Genomic DNA, 18,114 nt, shown 5'->3' on the forward strand with positions numbered 1-18,114 from the left:
CCCTAACACCCATGGGCTACAAGGAATTCTCTGTCGTTGCCCGGAAAAGCAAGACTACCAAACTAGGCCGCCACTCAGGAGGCATACCAATATGGTTCAAGGAGGAGCTTAAAGAACATGTGAAAGCCATCAAACGCGGTGACAACCACATGTGGATAAAAATAAGCAACTCCATCCTCAACGGCCAACACGACATCTATCTCTGTGCAGTATACATCCCCCCATCTGAGTCCACCTACCACAACCCAGACATCTATGAGGTCCTACAAAGGGAATCTGCTCAGTTCCAGTCCCAAGGCAGAGTGCTGATCTGCGGCGACCTAAACGCCAGGACTGGAACAGAGATAGACTACCTGTCCTCTGATGGAAACCTGCACATCCTGGTAGGCGAGGTCCACCACCTGGAGTCTGCACAGAGAAGAAGAAATAGCTATGACATAGTCATCAACAAGAGCGGGAGACAGCTGCTGAACCTGTGCCGGAGTCTGGGACTGTACATAATGAACGGGCGTACCAGAGGGGACTCTCAGGGACGCTTCACACTAAACTCCCATGTGGGCAACAGCGTGGTGGACTATGTCATCACAGACGCAGACCCAGCAGACATAGATGCTCTCATAGTCACCCCTGAGACACACCTGTCAGACCACAACCAGATCCTGCTGTACATGAGATCCACTGACAAGCCACTCACTCAGCAGCCCCACCAGATTGGTCTCTACAACCTGCCACCATTCTTTAAATGGGCCAGTCACCGGGCCACCGAATACACCAATGCGGCTAACCGACCCGAAATCAAGGAACTGCTCACAAACTTCTATATGAGTTCCTACCAGCCAGACCAACAAGGGGTCACCCGAGCAGTGAAGGACTTCAGTAACATCCTGTACACCACGGCAGAACTAGCAGGCCTGAAACAGACAAAGCCCAAGAGACCGACTACCAAACAGTCTCACAAATGGTTTGACAGCGACTGCAAGGCTCTACGCCGTTCTCTAAGGGCAGCCTCCAACCAGAAACACAGAGACCCCAACAACAGAGAGTCGAGGGAAGCCTACAACATATTATGCAAGCAATACAAGGGCACCCTCAGAGAGAAGAAACAGAGGGACCTCTCCCACAAAATACAGCAACTAGAGGACTCCCTCCAGGACAGCTCATTCTGGGAGACCTGGCACCACATGGGCACAAAGCCCAAGAAAAACTCTCTCCACATCCAAAATGGCAATATCTGGCTCAACTACTTCAGAGGTCTCTACAAAAACATCCCAGAAGAAGAACTAACTCCAGAACAGCAACAGATAATCACCAAACTGAGGGACATGGAGAAAGCCATCAAAGACTTCCAGAACCCTCTGGACTCACCAATCACCATAAAAGATATACAAGAAAGAATTGTCCTGCTGAAAGGCAAAAAGGCCAGTGGCCCTGATGGCATCCTACCAGAGATGATCAAATACAGCCCTCCAGCAATACACGCGGCACTGGCAAAGCTATTCACCCTCGTGCTCAATGCTGGACACTTCCCCGAAGACTGGAACAAAGGGCTCATAACCCCCATCTACAAGAATGGGGACCAATATGACCCCAACAACTACAGAGGGATCTGCGTCAGCAGCACGCTGGGGAAACTGTTCAACAGCATCATCAATAACAGAATCCTCACCTTCCTCACACAACACGGGGTCCTCAGCAAGAGCCAAGCAGGGTTCATGCCAAACCACCGCACCACAGACCATATCTACACCCTGCACAGCCTCATCAAGACGCACGTCCACAACACCAGAAGAGGCAAGATATTCGCCTGCTTCGTAGACTTTAAGAAGGCGTTTGATTCAGTATGGCACCCAGGCCTACTCCTGAAACTCTTAGAGAGTGGAATAGGAGGAAGAACGTACGACGTCATCAAGAGCTCCTACACCGGAAACCAGTGCAGTGTGAAGGTGAATGGGAAAAGGACAGCATACTTCCAACAGGCCCGAGGGGTCAGACAAGGCTGTAGCCTGAGCCCAACGCTCTTCAACATCTATATCAATGAACTGGCTACAGCCCTGGAGGCCTCACCAACTCCAGGCCTCACCCTGAACAATCGAGAGGTGAAGTTCCTGCTATACGCCGATGACCTCCTACTTCTGTCCCCCACCGAGAAAGACCTCCAAGAAAGCCTGTCAGTTCTGGAAAAATTCAGCACCACATGGGCCCTACCCATCAACCAGAAGAAGACCAAAGTCATGATATTCCAGAAGAAGGGCCACAATAAAGCCTCCACCACCCCACAATTCACACTGAACGGCTCCACACTGGAGAAAACCAACAGCTACACCTACCTGGGGCTGGAGCTCAGCCAATCAGGAAGCTTCAAAGCAGCAATAGAAACCCTGAAAGCAAAAGCCTGCAGAACCTTCTACGCCATCAGAAGACAACTGTACCACCTCAAACCACCGGTGAGGGTCTGGCTGAAGATATTTGACGCAGTCATCTCCCCGATCCTTCTCTATGGCAGCGAGGTTTGGGGCCCAGCCACCTACCCAGACCAGTCAAAGTGGGATTCCAGCCCAACAGAGACCTTCCACCTAGAGTTCTGCAAATACCTGCTCCATGTCCATCGCAACACCACCAACATGGCCTGCAGGGCAGAGCTAGGCAGACTCCCCCTATGGCTCACCATACAGAAGAGGGCGCTAGCTTTCCAGGCACACATCCAGGGGAGCAAGCCTGACTCCTACCACCACCAAGCATGGCTAAACCACCTGAGCAAACCAGACACTCACCAACCAAACAGCAGCCAACCACCAAACCAAAAACACCAACAGATGATAACCAAGGCCGAAATAAAGGCGACCACAGAGGCAAACAGAGAGCGGTACATTGAAGAATGGAGAAACGAAATAAATAACTCCAAGAAACTCACCGTGTACCAATCCCTACAAAGGGACTACACCATGGCCACCTACCTGGAGAGAATACGCCACCCCAAGCACAGACAGACCCTGAGCCGGTACAGACTGAGCGCCCACAACCTAGAGATAGAGACGGGGCGACACAGGCAGACGTACAAGCCACGGGAGAACAGACTGTGCCAGCACTGTGACCAGGGGGCCCTAGAAGACGAGACCCACTTCCTGCTACACTGCACCAAATACTCAGCTGTGAGGGCCGTCTACTACCAAAGACTCTCTCTGCCCACATCCCAGACTTCATATCTGCAAACGAGAAGAGGAAACTCTACATCCTACTGGGAGAAGAAGAGACCACTGTGGAGATCGCTGCCCAATACGTGTCCAGCTGTCACCAAACAAGAGGACGATGAGACTCCACGGACTGTTATATTTATCCCAAAACACCCGCCCCACCCCACCTCCCCATATAGCAGTCACCAACGAAGAGGAAGATGAGACTCCATGGACTGTTATACCCCAAACCACCCACACCACTCACCCACCCGAGTCCAACTCCCCCCCCCCCCCCCACTCTACTAGCTTTGGCAATGCCAAATATCTATTCGGACGTGCCAATAAAGCTTTTTTTGATTTGATAGATAGGAGATAGATAGATAGATAGATAGAAGATAGATAGATAGATAGAAGATAGATAGATAGATATTGTGTGATATAGTATATTTGACCTATATTACGGTGTGTTTCCCCTGCAGTACCTGAGCCGTCCCTTCTACAGCACTCCTTTCCTGCACCCCCAGCCTACCGAGGAGTTTGGAGAATCCTGTGAGCAGCTGACAAGTATCTCCATAGAGTCAGAGGAGCAGGACGCGGCCTGACACTTATTCTCTATAGACTTCCGTCATTTTCTATGTGTGATTTCTGATATTGAGCCTCCTCCTGTAATGGATAGGACAGAGGCGGGTGAACTACCCCTAGGCTGGTACAATCCAGCACCGGCGGAGGACATATCCATACCCTGTTGTGGGCTAATTATTTGGACTTTAGTTAAGTCTATGGACTTGAGAATATATTTGTGAAGGACGTTCTATATGTTACCCCTAGAGGGGACATGCTAACCAATATGGGCATTATCATGTTTTATATAACCCTCTGCTGTTTACATCTTGTGTCCTCCCCCCCCCCCACAAATACCTAATCAATGGGGGCCCAAACTCTGAGACCTCCTAGATTCATGAAAATGAGGTTGGAGGGAACAATGAGTGACCCCCACTAACATTTTTGGTGAGAGCCCCAGCAGCTTGACTCCCTCCAATCAGATCCTTTGGATAGGCGATGATACAACCCCTTTAAGACAACCACAGCCCATATGACTTATTAGGGAATATGGACCTCATAGGAGGGGTGGGAGGATCCAGCTTCTGTATATCAATGGATCCCACTCTAGATCTAGACTGTCCATGTATTATATGGATGGTCATTTACCTTATTGGCCATCATGTCATACCATGTGGCACCTCTAGAGGTCACCGCATGGAAAAAATGTATACCTGGCTGATCGCAGAGCTGGATTCTCTTTATGCCAGACATGTCATGGTGACACAACCCCTTTAAGGAAAAGTTCAGTACATGATGGAGGAAGACATTAGATAAAGAACACCCGTCCTGGAGCTGGTATCTCCGCCATTTTGCTATTAACTTATTTGCCCTGGATAAATATTTATCTTACAATGCTGATCATTAAAGGGGCATTCCAACCCCAGCTTAAAAAAAAAACAAAAAAAACATTTTTATATTCTTTGGTGGCATCTGTGATGTCACTATGGATGACACTGAAATAACTGACAGTCATGTGACACCGAAGGGTGGCATGAAAAAAGCGAAATCCTATAGGTAAGTATATTAGCAGAACGCTATTTTAGGATTTAGGGCTATAGGCGATGTCATCTCAGCAGGTCCCCTGCAATATCTATAAAGCCTATGCATATTTGCACATATACGGTTCTCCAGCGGTTGCAGTACTACAAGTCCCAGCATGACCGTCAGGGAGTTGTCATTTTGCATCGGCTGAAGACCACTGCCTTAGACATTCCATAGGCCTCCATGTTATCTATAAACGCAAAGCTCTGAAGTGTCATGATGACTATACTGTATTACCTTATATATGCATATACATATCTTAAAGGGATTGTACATGATTAGAAATACCTGGCTGCTTACTTACCAGTGCTGTACTTGTTCATAGGCTGCGTATGGTATTGTTACTAAGTTCTAGTGAAGTAAATAGGGCTGAACTGCAATACCATATGCAACCTGTGGCCATGGGTGGCGCTGTATATACATGTTTTTCTAGTCCTGTACAACAACTATAATATGTGGTTTTACTTTTTTGGTAACTTAATTGTCTTTTTAATTTATTTACAGTTTGTAATTATTTTGGATAAATCCAATAAAACATAATGAAAAAAAAAATCTGTAAATTTTCTGTCTCTAAAACAAATGCAGTCATTTACACATCCCCAATATGCTCGAGAGTCCTGAGACAGAGTTCTGTTTGTCCATTTTATCTCCTCTTCCTTATGCCTCTGAACAATGTTTTACAGAATAGAAGAGAGGCATTGGAGATCTCCTGTTGCAATAGCAACCTACCACTGATGTATGCAATAAATAATATGCAAACCTAATGAAACAGTATTACAGTAAAAAAAAAAAAAAATCCCCTCCCCCGTTGTAGATAGACAACCTTAAATTGAGGTTATATGCTTTCCTCTGGAGCACCGATTTCCGCTCTGCTCCTCTGATGCACTTTGTGCTTTCCTCTGGAGCACCCTACTTCCTCTCTGCTCCCTATGCACTTATGTGCTTTCCTCTGGAGCACCGATTTTCTCTCTGTTCCTCTGATGCACTTTGTGCTTTCCTCTGGAGCACCGATTTCCGCTCTGCTCCTCTGATGCACTTTCCTCTGGAGCACCCTACTTGCTCTCTGCTCCCGATGCACTTATTTGCTTTCCTCTGGAGCACCCTACTTCCTCTCTGCGCCTCTGATCTCTCAGCAGCCTAGTTGGAATCGCTGCTGTAAGGAAAGTTATTTCTATGAATTGCTCTACATTGATCAGAGGATCACTACATAGAACATGAGCATGTGTGTCCAGTAACATGTCACTTATCTGGTGGACAGACAAAAAGCTATGCTCTTTGTACACCAGGTGCCTTAGTACAGCACTGGATCCCTTTTTCTTTTTTCAACTAATTTTTATTGAAATTTTTCAAATATAAGTAACAATACAATAAGGAAACAATCAAGATTAGGAGGGAAAGGCGATATTGCCAGGTCTCAAAGTCAAAACAGGCGTGAAGCTCAGCAACAGAGGGGGGTAACAACAGACATACAGAGACGACACGGGACGGCTACGGGAGGCCACGCAGCACACAGTGAGCATCCCAAGGAAACCAAGCAGTGTTGAAGGCGTCCAGTGTATTGTTGAGGCTAGCAGTGAGAAACACAAGGTTCCTTAATTCGGCTCAGAAGTTCAGCGCGTGAGGGTGAGTTGACACTCCTCCAGTGTTTTACAATAAGGGTTTTTTGCGGCTGTACAAAAAATGAAGAAACACTCTGGAAGTCTCGCTACTCAGGTGCCTAGGAGGAAGGTTCAATAGATATATAAGGGGATCTAAAGGGACCTCTGTATGAAGAGGGCGTCCGTCAGAGCTTTCACCTCCCCCCAGAAACCCAGGACAAGACCAGAAAATGTGAAATGTACCCACTGCAGCGTTGCAACGCCAACACCGTGAGGAGAGCGCAGGGTTAAGAGTATGGAGGAGAGCCGGGGTGTGATACCAGTACATCAAAAGCTTATATTGCATTTCCCTAAAGGTAATACACTGGGACGATTTCTGAGCACGAGACCAGATAATCTGCCACTGTCCCTGGGAGATGGGGGTGCCCAACCCCTCCTCCCATTTTGCCATATAGCAATGCCGAATAGGAGAACCAGTCATCTGAGACAAGAAGCTGGTACACGGAGGATATGGGACCCCTCGTGGAAGTACCAGCCCGACAGATCCTTTCAAAGGGAGGGAGACTCTAGTGCAGGGGTAGGGAACCTTCGGCTCTCCAGCTGCTGTGAAACTACAACTCCCAGCATGCTCCATTCATTTCCATGGGAGTTCCCAGAACAGCAGAGCCAGTATGCATGCTAGGAGTTGTAGTTTTGCAACAGCTGGAGAGCCGTACGTTCCCTACCCCTGCTCTAGTAGAACCATAGAGGGAGCGGACAAAGTGAACTACCTGCACTGGATCACTTTTAAGCACCCGTATAAGACAGATAGTTTATTTACCGGTCACAGACATTTGGAGCATTAAACCACACTTCAGTCGTTACAGACCAGCGGCTTAATGTCCCAACTAAACCTATTGCAAATTATAAAAATAAAAAACTAAAAAAACCCAGCTTTTATAGGTCCCCCTGGGGCCAGAGCAGTTCATTCCTGAAGTTAGAAAGGTGTTCCCTGGCTCACTAAGCAGGTGCACTGAGGCTGGTGTGTACTGACAAAGCAGGTGCCAGGAGCGAGAGTCCAATGACACTCAAATCCAAGCAAGTACAAGGGTTTTTTATTTTTAATTGCAACATAACCAGTATTAGGCTAAGTTCAGAGTTTTTTGGTCAGGATTTTGAGGCCGTATCCACCTCAAAACCCTGACCAAAAAGACGGCTCCCATTGAAATCAATGGGAGCCGCGCAGGTTTTTCCAGGCGCAGTTTTCCTCCACCCTATACTAGGTGACATGTCAGATTTGGGTTCACCATACATGGCCCCTATGTCCTTCCAGTACCCTACTGTATCCTCTTAAGTAACCAGCTGGCCATTACACTGACTACTCTGCCACCATTCATGTACCCATAATAAGTTAATGGCAATTTTTTTTACCATACAAATGAGGCCTATTGTTTCCCATATATGTACTTCTTGAAAAACCCAGAAGGCCACAAGGTTTCCTCTGCAGGCTGTTCTTTGTACGACAGTATAAGACTACTCTGATGTATTAGACCTAGTTTAGTGGTATAACCCATATCATGATTTGACCAAAACCAGGCAAGAACCTACAGTCTCCAAGATCCACCAAGCAGCTCAGCCGTGATCCACACAACCATAGATTTAGCTTTCAGATCACCATTCCTTATGTGATCTCACTGTGGGTGTTGTGGTTGGCAGACTAACAGAAAGCCAGCAGTTGCTTTGTGGTTTGCTGCAAATGTTCCAACCTCGCCACATTGCAAATAAAGAGAAAGCACGAGGGCGTTTCAGCAGAAAATTTTATTTTATAGAAACGGACGCAGCTCATTTTCCAGGGAGGATGATTCCATCATACTGAAAAAGAAAGATAAACCGGTTACTAAAATTTACTCCAAGTCTCCATATTAATTCACAGGGTTTATTACATGGGGCACAAAGTAACATCTCATGGCAAGCCGACGTGTGCACAGATTTACTAATTCAGAAGCAAAGGATCAATGAAGCCTCATCGCTGGAATACACAACCTGGATTAAAGGCTAGAGATTGGCAAAGCTGTTCATAGCAAACTGATCCGACCCGAGAATTCCAAATTACTTGGTTTTTAATGAAACTGAAGAAATTTGTAAACTAAAATGGCCATGACATGGACAGGGGTAATGATAGGGGGTCACGATGCTCCTGTCATCACTGAGGCCCAATCACAGGAATCAGCAATGACCCTGGAGTCTCAGGATAGGGGTAACAAGTCACCTGCCCCCCCAGCACTGTTGTCCAGCAGCCACGTGAGCTGACCATTCATGCTGTGCCCCATGTGACCAGTGAGATGCCGTAAGTGGCTTCAACGGTTACCAAGAGGGACCAGTGATGTCATCAGTCCGTCTTCAGCAAACACTGAGGCCACCAACTTGACTGTCCCAGCACCCGTCTAACACAAACATTGTTACACCTGCCCCCTCCCCCCCATAGTTTGTCCAAACTCTAATACTTTGTGCCAAACTGAAGCTTGTTACACCCAGTGCCCAATGCCATAACCCATTACAGGCAGCATCGAGCACTGCCAGGCAAGTCGGAAAGCTTTATGCATACTGTGAGGAACTCCAACAGCTCAACACATTTGGAAGGGGACAATTAATAAAAGGTGCCAGTTCAATAGTATAATAGCCCCACCAGATTGTCAGGAAGGCCCCTCTGATGGTGGGAAGAGATCAGTGCCGAAACTAACAGCAACGATCTCTCCAGCCCAGCGGGCACATAATGGGAAAGCAGACAGTGCACTGAGTTCAGCACATTGTCTGCTTTCTAGCGGTACATAAAACCACAGGTACCAGAGGACATGAAAGGTCTCTAAAACTTCGGTTACAGCTCATCACAAGTGTAGCTCATGTATATGTGCTCCATGTGCAGAAGAATCACTTGGTTGCTTCTCTAACCTATAACCTAAACCACAGCAGCTTTAAAGAATTTTCACATGTGGCAGGTTTGTTTCAGAAATATCTGCAATAGGATTCACTTAAACGCCATTTGCAAAAACCTATCCATGGACACTTCACTTTCAGACCTTTATGTCCTTCGTTACAGGTTTTAGTCTAGCTCTGTACAAGCTACATTTGAGAGTTCTGTAATTTTGGAACAGAACATGAGACCTGTCCCATCCCAATGTCACCGATCGTCTGACCCATCAATTCTGCATTACCTACTCAGACCCAAACCCTTAAATACACTCCAGCTCACCTTCTGTTGGAACCAGCGCATGGCTTCCTCTTTACCAATTCTGTGCTTTGCACCAATGGTTCCGGTCTTGCGCTTTTTGTCAGCAATACTGAACCCAGGGCGACCAAGAACCTGCGGAAGTCAAATTGGTTAAAAACCTGTCACGAAGCTAGCTCAATGTGTTCCAAGAGCAAGTCACATTAGGCCATCAGCTAGAACAGGGGTCTGCAACCTTCGTCACACCAGCTGCTGTGAGACTACAACTCCCAGCATGCTCCATTCACTTCCATGGGAGTTGCAAGAACAGCAGAGCAAGTATGCATGCTGGGAGTTGTAGTTTTATAACAGCTGGAGTGCCCTATGATAGCCCACCCCTGAGCTAGACGCTTGGGATCTTCTAGAAAGCAATATTTAAGTGTGAACAAGCTGTTCCCTAAACAGGAGTCTTCATAAGTTAAGCCAGTGTGAAGGGTCTGATAGTTACATAGCTCGGTTTTATAAGAATATGCATTGGGGCAACAAGGGGGCTCAGTGGTTAGAATTGCAGCGCTGAAGTCCTGGGTTCAAATCCCACCAGGAACAACATCTGCAAGGACTTTGTATGTTCTCCCCGTGTTTGCATGAATTTCCTCCATTCTACAAAAATATAATGAGCCTATATGGTGCTCACAATCTACATATAAAAAATATATTGATGCCAAGAACCCTTTTGTGGCTTTGCAGTTGAAAACCTCAGCAAAACAGTGGTCATAGAAGGTTACACGCAACCATAAGTGCTGTATAAGTTGCGTCCATGTAATATATAGTCGCAGTCAGAGCTTGAGCTTCTCACCGACTGGCAACAGCGTCTTCCTTAGAGATATCCATATGCCAAAGCAATCTTAAGAAACACCAACTTGAAGCGTTTGTGACAAGTCAGCATTAGCTGTAATGGACACTCTCCAATATGGCTACCACCATAATCAATATAACATACATACCACATAGAAATCGAGCCCATAGATGCCAATGCTTGGATCGTATTTGATTCCCAGATCGATGTGTTCCTGGATACCAAAACCAAAGTTTCCGGTGTCTGAGAAGTTATTCTTCCTCAATTCATATTCTCTGACCTAGGAGGAAAGTTAAATCAGAGTTGACATTACCCACAAGAAGGAGCAGATATACCTGGTCTTCCATGCCAATGGTGATACTACATGTAATACTGCACATGTCACTGATCATACATGCACCGGTAACAGAAATATTAAAGGCTTTGCGCAGGATTAGATTCAGGATTTACCAGAAGTGACCTCATAGCCATTGGTCACACAAAAATCCTACAGCTCAACCCAATTAAAATGAAGGTGAACAAGCTGTAACATTGTCATGTGACCAACAGATGTGAGATCACTACCTGAGGAACAGCCATGTTCTCTAGTCCTGCACAACCCAAGTCCCAAGAGTTGCACAGAAGTGCTTGTACTTTGTAGGACTGTTTCCAATGATTATTTCTATAAGGACCGCTGCGCCATTCTTGTATCCTATGACAACGAGCAGATAAAGGGCTTTAGGGGCATTGCTTTCCATTATTGGGCAGCTCTGCCACCACGTCACACAGATCTAACTGTGCATGTCTGATGACACCGCGTCCCCATCTTCAGACACGCACAGTATAGTTAGAGGGCCAGTGCTGAGCAGCAGATAGTGAAGCCCACTGATGGAAAGCAATAATCCCAAATCCCTTTTCTACCCTTTTACATAGGGAAAAAATAGTGTTAAAAATGGGGAAGAAATCCATCCATTTATGCTGACAGACTAAAACTGAAACTGCTTTTACTCATTTGTGTTAGTCTTCTTTTCCATTAAAGTGGGCTCATGATCAGCCGGTCGGATCACAAACATCCTGCTTCAAAGCCTTAATACCAAACTACAGATTTGGTATTCATGTCCGTGGCTGACTACATAGTGTCAATCCAGGTACTGTAGGACAAGCTAAAAGTATTGAGGACCCATCCTTAAACTAGATCCTCAATAGCAGATCCGTGAAAGTCCAACAACCTGCACACCCACTGATCAGCCATTCTGCTTACTTCTGAGGCTCAGCTGCTGGGAGCTCTGTTCTGGTTACTAGCAAGATCAATTATTACAGATCAGATCACGTTAACAGAAGATGTACAAAGCATTGTCTGGTCTCCGCTTCATCCTCCATATCAGCTGACTGATGGCGGTTGCCCATATGACCTCCTATTAGTGACTTATTTAGGATAGTTCAATTTCTTTAGCCCACAAAAGCCCTCCAAGCACCTCCTGAATAAATCACAAGCTGCCATTTGTCACACTGAACATTTTCATTATACTGTTACTTTTTACCAATGAGAAATCTTTGCACCGGCCAAAACAGTCAGTGACTAGCCCAACAATGCTTTATGGCCCAGAAGCAAGAAATGCATTACTGAAAGCTTTTTGGCATACCGGGGTCAGTATTGCAACCTCTCTTGTTGCAGCTCAGCACTCCGGGGCGGTCCAAGGGATAGACCCCCTCTAAGGAGCGAATGAACCCCTATCCTAGTCACAGCTTGGAGTAGCAGAAATTCTCCTTAATCCCCCTGTAAAGCGCTGCAGACTATGATGGCGCTATACAAGTACAATAAACCCGAGCACCCAGAGGAAACACGTGATGACACTTGGCGTTCTCCGTCTCCCTTATTCCCCTAATGCTTGTACCTTAAGGCCTTTCTCAAGGATTTCTTCTGCCTTGGCGCCACGAACTGTACAGTGAACTGCAATCTTTTCATTTCTCCTGATGCCAAAGGATCTGACGGTGTAACGAGCTAAGGAGGGGAAAAAAAAGTCAGATAAGAATACACTGACGTTGTACACAAGCAGAATATGAGCCACAAGTAACACCCAGGAGCTCAGACACTTAATGGTACAAGGGCAGAGCTTATTGGGGGGTCCAGGAATTTTTATTACCCAATATCTGATCAGTGCTGGTCAATACTTACCACTGCATGGGGCAGAAGCAGCCGGCGCCGTGCCCTGTATAGTGGTTGGGCAAAGGAGCTGCAGCTCTGCTCCCATTGAGGCTTGTAGCTCCCCTGTGTATAGGGAAGTGGTCCCAACCAGCTGATCCGAGATGCCAAAAATTCCTGAACCACCCCATTAACCCAGCTAAGCAATAGGTGAGTAAAGGAACCAACGGAATAAAAGTCTATTTGCACCTGCTTGTAAACAAATACCCGAATGGGCAGAAGATACGGCAAGTACAAGATCGCAGAGATGACCAGTCTGTAGTGCAACATAAGCAATTAAAGAGTTAAAAAACCCTACTAACCCTTAGAGAAGACAGGGGTCTGCCCGGTGAGCTGTTCCAGCACTTTGGCTGCCCGGGTCAGTCTGTCTCCGCTCTCCCCAACGCAGATATTGAGGCACAGCTTGCGGATCCTCAGCTCACGCATTGGGTTCTCCTTCTCAGACTTGTCCTGTAGAAAAACGAGAAACAAAGTTAAGAGGAACAAGAATGTAAAAGTGAGCACGGAGTGTAAGGGGTGACCCCCTAGTGCAGGCTGACCCCAGGGTCATAGTGGTTGGGGTTCAGTTTGTCAGGACGGCTTATTGGCCCAAAAACCCGAGTTATCTGCAGACCCCATAGACTATTATGGGGCAGCCGGGGTTCCACCTGAAATCGGCAAGCAGAACCTCTCATAAGTGGAGTGAGGACGGTGTCCCGGAAGGATCAACACTAAGGCGACCATAGCCTGACGGGGAGGAACAGAGGAGTTTGGAGATTTTAGGCAGATGTCCTGCAAGCAGTGCAATCCTCTGCACATTTTTAGTGTGGAAACCACACGGACCCCATTATAGTCTATGGGTTTCCCCGATCACTTATGTGTAGATTACATATCCGTCCTGGGGGTCCTCAAGAAGACCCCCCCCCCCCCCCACAATATGGAAACAGAGAGATGTGAGCCAGGCCTTAGTAGTAGGAGCGCCTGGTCACCTCTCACAGACCATACACAGCACACAAACAGGGGCCATGATGGCTGAACACACCGGCCATGACACCAATACAAGGAGCCCCACACACTGACACATAACAGCACCGACACAACCGGTCACACACAAGAGTCAGCCGATCCCACCACACACAAGCATGCAGGTAACACACAAGAAAACCACCGGCGCCCTCCATACAGGGACCAGGCAGGCCAAGAGCCCGATCATACAGAGCACCGAGCACATCCAGGGAGAAATAACGGCGGCAACTCCGCCCTCAGACACGGTACAGCCCGCACCCGGGAGCCGGCACTCGGCCCACAGACACAACCACAGGATGGCGAAGGATTAGAAAAGGAAAGGAGCCGCCTGCACAGCGACAACTCACCGCCATGTTGGAAGATTGGAAAAGATCGCGAGATTTCAGCTTCTGCCTTATATAGTGCGGGAAGTAAGCGGAGCTGACGTCACCGGGACGTGCGCTAAACGCTGCGTCTCATATCAACTGACGTCAGGACCATGTGATCAGACTGGTGTGGGCGGGGCTAGTCAGGATCGTACAGGACGGGGCGGGGCGGAGTTATACAGGAAGAGGAAGCTGCGGGGAAGGGAGAGTGAATGTGTGCGAGCAAGAGGGGGGGAATGGGGTGCAGCTAACACCTCAGGGTCACCCTATTGCTCACACACCCTGCACCCCCACATCACCCTCTTACACCCTGCACCCCCATTACCCCCTCTTACACAAACCCTGCACCCCCATTACCCCCTCTTGTTCACACACAGCCTGAGTCTGAAAACTCTACAAATCTATAAAGATATTTTTCCCATATGGTGAACGCCGTAATGGGAAATAAAAAATCAAAAGTGTCTAATTTTTTCAGTTTCGCCTTTGATAAAGATTTGAAGCAAAAGTGATCAAAGCGATAAACGGTCCCCGAAATGCAGTGAGGGATAGGAAGGATACGTATCACGTCCCAGCTTCAATAGAGTGTAACTTTTATTCCATGATTATGGTTAAAAAATAGAAAAGACGTAGTGAGGATAGTAGTTAAAAAATGCAACTGACGCGTTTCGGGATTATTAAGCCCTTAATCATACAGTGTTGGCCAAAAGTATTGGCACCCCTGCAATTCTGTCAGATAATACTCATTCTTCCAGAAAATGATTGCAATCACAAATTCTTTGGTATTATTATCTTCATTTAATTTGTCTTCAATGGAAAACCACAAAAAGAATTGTCAGAAAGCCAAATTGGATATAACTCCACACGAAACATAAAAGGGGGTGGACAAAAGTATTGGCACTGTTTGAAAAATCATGTGATGCTTCTCTAATTTGTGTAATTAAAGAGGACGTTTCACCATTTTTCACACAGGCAGTTCTATATACTGCCGGAAAGCTGACAGTGTGCTGAGTTCAGTGCACTGTCGGCTTTCCCGATGTGTGCCCGGTACCATAGCTCTTCTATGGTCAGAAGGGCGTTTCTGTTAGCCAGAGACGTCCTTCTGCCTCGCAGCGCCAATCGCGCTGTGCTGGGAGAGCCGGGAGGAACGCCCCCTCCGTCTGCTCGCAGTACTCGTCCATAGACGAGTATTATCAGGGAGGGAGGGGGGCGTTCCTCCACGCTCCACAGTACAGCGCTTTTGGCGCCGCGAGGCAGAAGGACGTCTCTGGCTGTCAGAAACACCCTTCTGACCATAGAAGAGCTACGGTACCGGGCCGTAAGCTCTTCACACCGGGCACACATTGGGAAAGCCGACAGTGTGCTGAACTCAGCGCACTGTCAGCTTTCCGGCAGTATATAGAACTGCCTGTGTGAAAAATGGTGAAAGGTCCTCTTTAACAGCACCTGTTACTTACCTGAGGCACCTAACAGGTGGTGGCAATAACTAAATCACACTTGCAGCCAATTGAAATGGATTAAAGTTGACTCAACCTGTGTCCTTGTGTGCACCACATTGAGCATGGAGAAAAGAAAGAAGACCAAAGAACTGTCTGAGAACTTGAGAAGCAAAATTGTGAGGAAGCATGAGCAATCTCAAGGCTACAAGTCCATCTCCAAAGACCTGAATGTTCCTGTGTCTACCGTGCGCAGTGTCATCAAGAAGTGTAAAGCCCATGGCACTGTGGCTAACCTCCCTAGATGTGGACGGAAAAGAAACATGGACGAGAGATTTCAACACAAGATTGTGCGGATGGTGGATAAAGAACCTCGACTAACATCCAAACAAGTTCAAGCTGCCCTGTAGTCCGAGGGTACAACAGTGTCACCCCGTACTATCCAGCGTCAGCGTCTGAATGAGAAGGGACTGTATGGTAGGAGACCCAGGAAGACCCCACTTCTTACCCAGAGACATAAAAAAGCCAGGCTGGAGTTTGCCAAAACTTACCTGAGAAAGCCAAAACCGTTCTGGAAGAAAGTTCTCTGGTCAGAGGAGACAAAAGTAGGAAAAGGCATCAACATAGAGTTTACAGGAAAAAAAGAGGCCTTCAAAGAAAAGAACACGGTCCCTACAGTCAGACATGGTGGAGGGTCCCTGATGTTTTGGGGTTGCTTTGCTGCCTCTGGCACTGGACTGCTTGACCGTGTGCATGGAATTATGAAGTCTGAAGACGACCAACACATTGTGCAGCATAATGTAGGGCCCAGTGTGAGAAAGCTGGGTCTCCCTCAGAGGTCAGGGGTCTTCCAGCAGGACAATGACCCAAAACACACTTCAGGTCAGCACTAGAAAATGGTGGTGAGAGAAAGCACTGGAGACTTGTAAAGTGGCAGCAATGAATCCAGACCTGAATCCCATAGAACACCTGTGGGGGAGGGGGAGAGATCTCTTGGTGGCAGTTTGGAGAAGGCCCCCTTCACATCTCAGGGGGGACCTGGAGCAGGAACCAAAGAAGAATGGTCTAAGATTCCAGCAGAGCCTTGTAAGAAACTCATTGCTGGTTACCGGAAGCGGTTGTGCGCAGTTATTGTGTCTAAAGGTTGTGCTACCAAGTATTAGGCTGAGGGGGCCAATACTTTTGTCCAGACCATTTTTGGAGTTTTGTGTAAAATGATCAATGATTTGACTTTTTTTTTTCATTCTCTTTTGTGTTTTTTTCATTGCAAGCAAAATAAATGAAGATATTACCAAAGAGTTTGTGCTTGTAATCATTTTCTGGAAGACACTGAGTATTATCAGGGCCTTCCCTCCCGACGCTGAAGACCTCGACCAACTGACCCCTACCGCCGCCGCCACCCCCCCTCCCGCATTTCTGCATACACTATCATACCCCACATTTGCCCCAGTACACAGTATTATGTCCCATTGTGGTCACACATGAACAATTATTATACTCTGAGCCTGCCCTGCATGAGTAGGTGATGACCGTGATCCATGTTCCCCATACCAGTATGGACAACATGGACCCTGTCACCACCACACAGCAAGCGCAAAGTGCTGTCTTCACTAGCGCTGAGCGCTTCTGTCTTTACAAGCGCTGAGCGCTTCTGTCCTGCCTGCTAGTGCTCACCTGTGCCTTCACAAGTGCTCTGCGATTCTAAACATGGACTCCCCCACTTCTTGCAAAATAAGTCTCCGCCCCCAGCGTCAGGACGCACGCTGAGGGAGGAGACATTGTGTAAGGTCCTGTTCAGGCCTGCACGGGGTCGAAAGCGAACACCCCGCAAAGGCTAACAAAATAAGTCACTCACGGTACCACCAGCAAGACCGGACCCCCCCCCTCCACCCATCGTGTCAAATTGACACGTCGGGGGCCCGGGCCCCCTGACGTGTCGGGCCCTGTGGCAGCTGCCTCTGCTGCTACAGCGGTAGTTACGCCACTGGTCATGGGGGTGTTTCACCCCTCCACCCCTTATAGTTACAGTTTCCTAGTACTATGTCCCCATTGGGCATGAAGGTAAGCAGGAGGTGCTGAATGCTTGATGTCTCTACCAGACATTAGGGGTTTGTAGAACGTCTTGAAAGTACAAGAAACCACCATTTATAAAACTCTTTTATTATGAATAGTGCATTTCCATACTTTTATTAGTACAAATTAATTCACAGAGTTCCATAAGTTTTGGCCATCATAAGTTTTTACCCTGTAGGTCTGAAGAGAACAGAATCACCCAGTCATGGGTGTAGGATCAGCCAAATCCTGAAACTTCAAGGTGCTCCAAAGTAAGGATCAATGTGCAACATACATAAAAGATTGGAGAAGACAGAACGATTAAGCAGCAATGTGGCATCTTCAGGGGCCAGCACTCCAATATGAGCTACTGACCCCCCTACCACTATTTTAATATAACAGTACAATATTATTGCAGACCACTACTGCCTCACGTGATAGTCTGCTTAGGCCTACAGTAAAGATGGCTCCACCTCTGACTAAATTTAGCGAAGCCACATGTTGGCACCACACGTAATGATATGACCTAGGCCTCAGGCTCAATGACCCAGATAACCACAGCTATAGCATATTGGAAATACCCCTATTAAAATTGGCATTGACCCCATTACATGGCCTGTTG

The 18,114-nt window shown here is 47.2% G+C and overlaps 2 protein-coding genes across 3 annotated transcripts in view; one reads left to right on the forward strand and one right to left on the reverse strand.

Annotated features, from left to right (window-relative positions):
- Positions 1-5,272, forward strand: part of LOC142193587 (interleukin-10 receptor subunit beta-like) — a 59,522-nt gene extending 54,250 nt beyond the window's left edge. For both annotated transcript variants that reach the window (XM_075262569.1, XM_075262567.1), the window contains one exon: positions 3,653-5,272. In XM_075262569.1, the coding sequence (XP_075118670.1) occupies positions 3,653-3,775 (123 nt within the window). In that variant the 3' untranslated portion in view covers positions 3,776-5,272. The remainder of the gene's footprint in view (positions 1-3,652) is intronic.
- Positions 5,273-8,197: 2,925 nt separating this feature from the next.
- On the reverse strand, positions 8,198-13,995 carry RPL11 (ribosomal protein L11). The gene is made up of 6 exons (XM_075263045.1): positions 13,990-13,995; positions 12,940-13,087; positions 12,330-12,436; positions 10,604-10,735; positions 9,645-9,755; positions 8,198-8,266 (listed from the first exon to the last, which is right to left on the reverse strand). The coding sequence occupies exons 1-6, from the start codon at positions 13,993-13,995 to the stop codon at positions 8,237-8,239; spliced, it is 534 nt and encodes a 177-aa protein (XP_075119146.1). The 3' UTR covers positions 8,198-8,236.
- Positions 13,996-18,114: the final 4,119 nt, after the last annotated feature.

Source organism: Leptodactylus fuscus, chromosome 2, assembly GCF_031893055.1.
Source record: "Leptodactylus fuscus isolate aLepFus1 chromosome 2, aLepFus1.hap2, whole genome shotgun sequence".
In the NCBI taxonomy this organism is placed as follows: Eukaryota; Metazoa; Chordata; class Amphibia; order Anura; family Leptodactylidae; genus Leptodactylus; species Leptodactylus fuscus.

Coding starts and splice junctions, on each gene's coding strand:
- RPL11 (XM_075263045.1), bottom strand. Junction 10,736..12,329: donor TCCTTGAGAAAGGCCTTAAG/GTACAAGCATTA, acceptor CTTTCCTCCTAG/GTCAGAGAATATGAATTGAG. Junction 8,267..9,644: donor TGCGCTGGTTCCAACAGAAG/GTGAGCTGGAGT, acceptor TTTCTTTTTCAG/TATGATGGAATCATCCTCCC.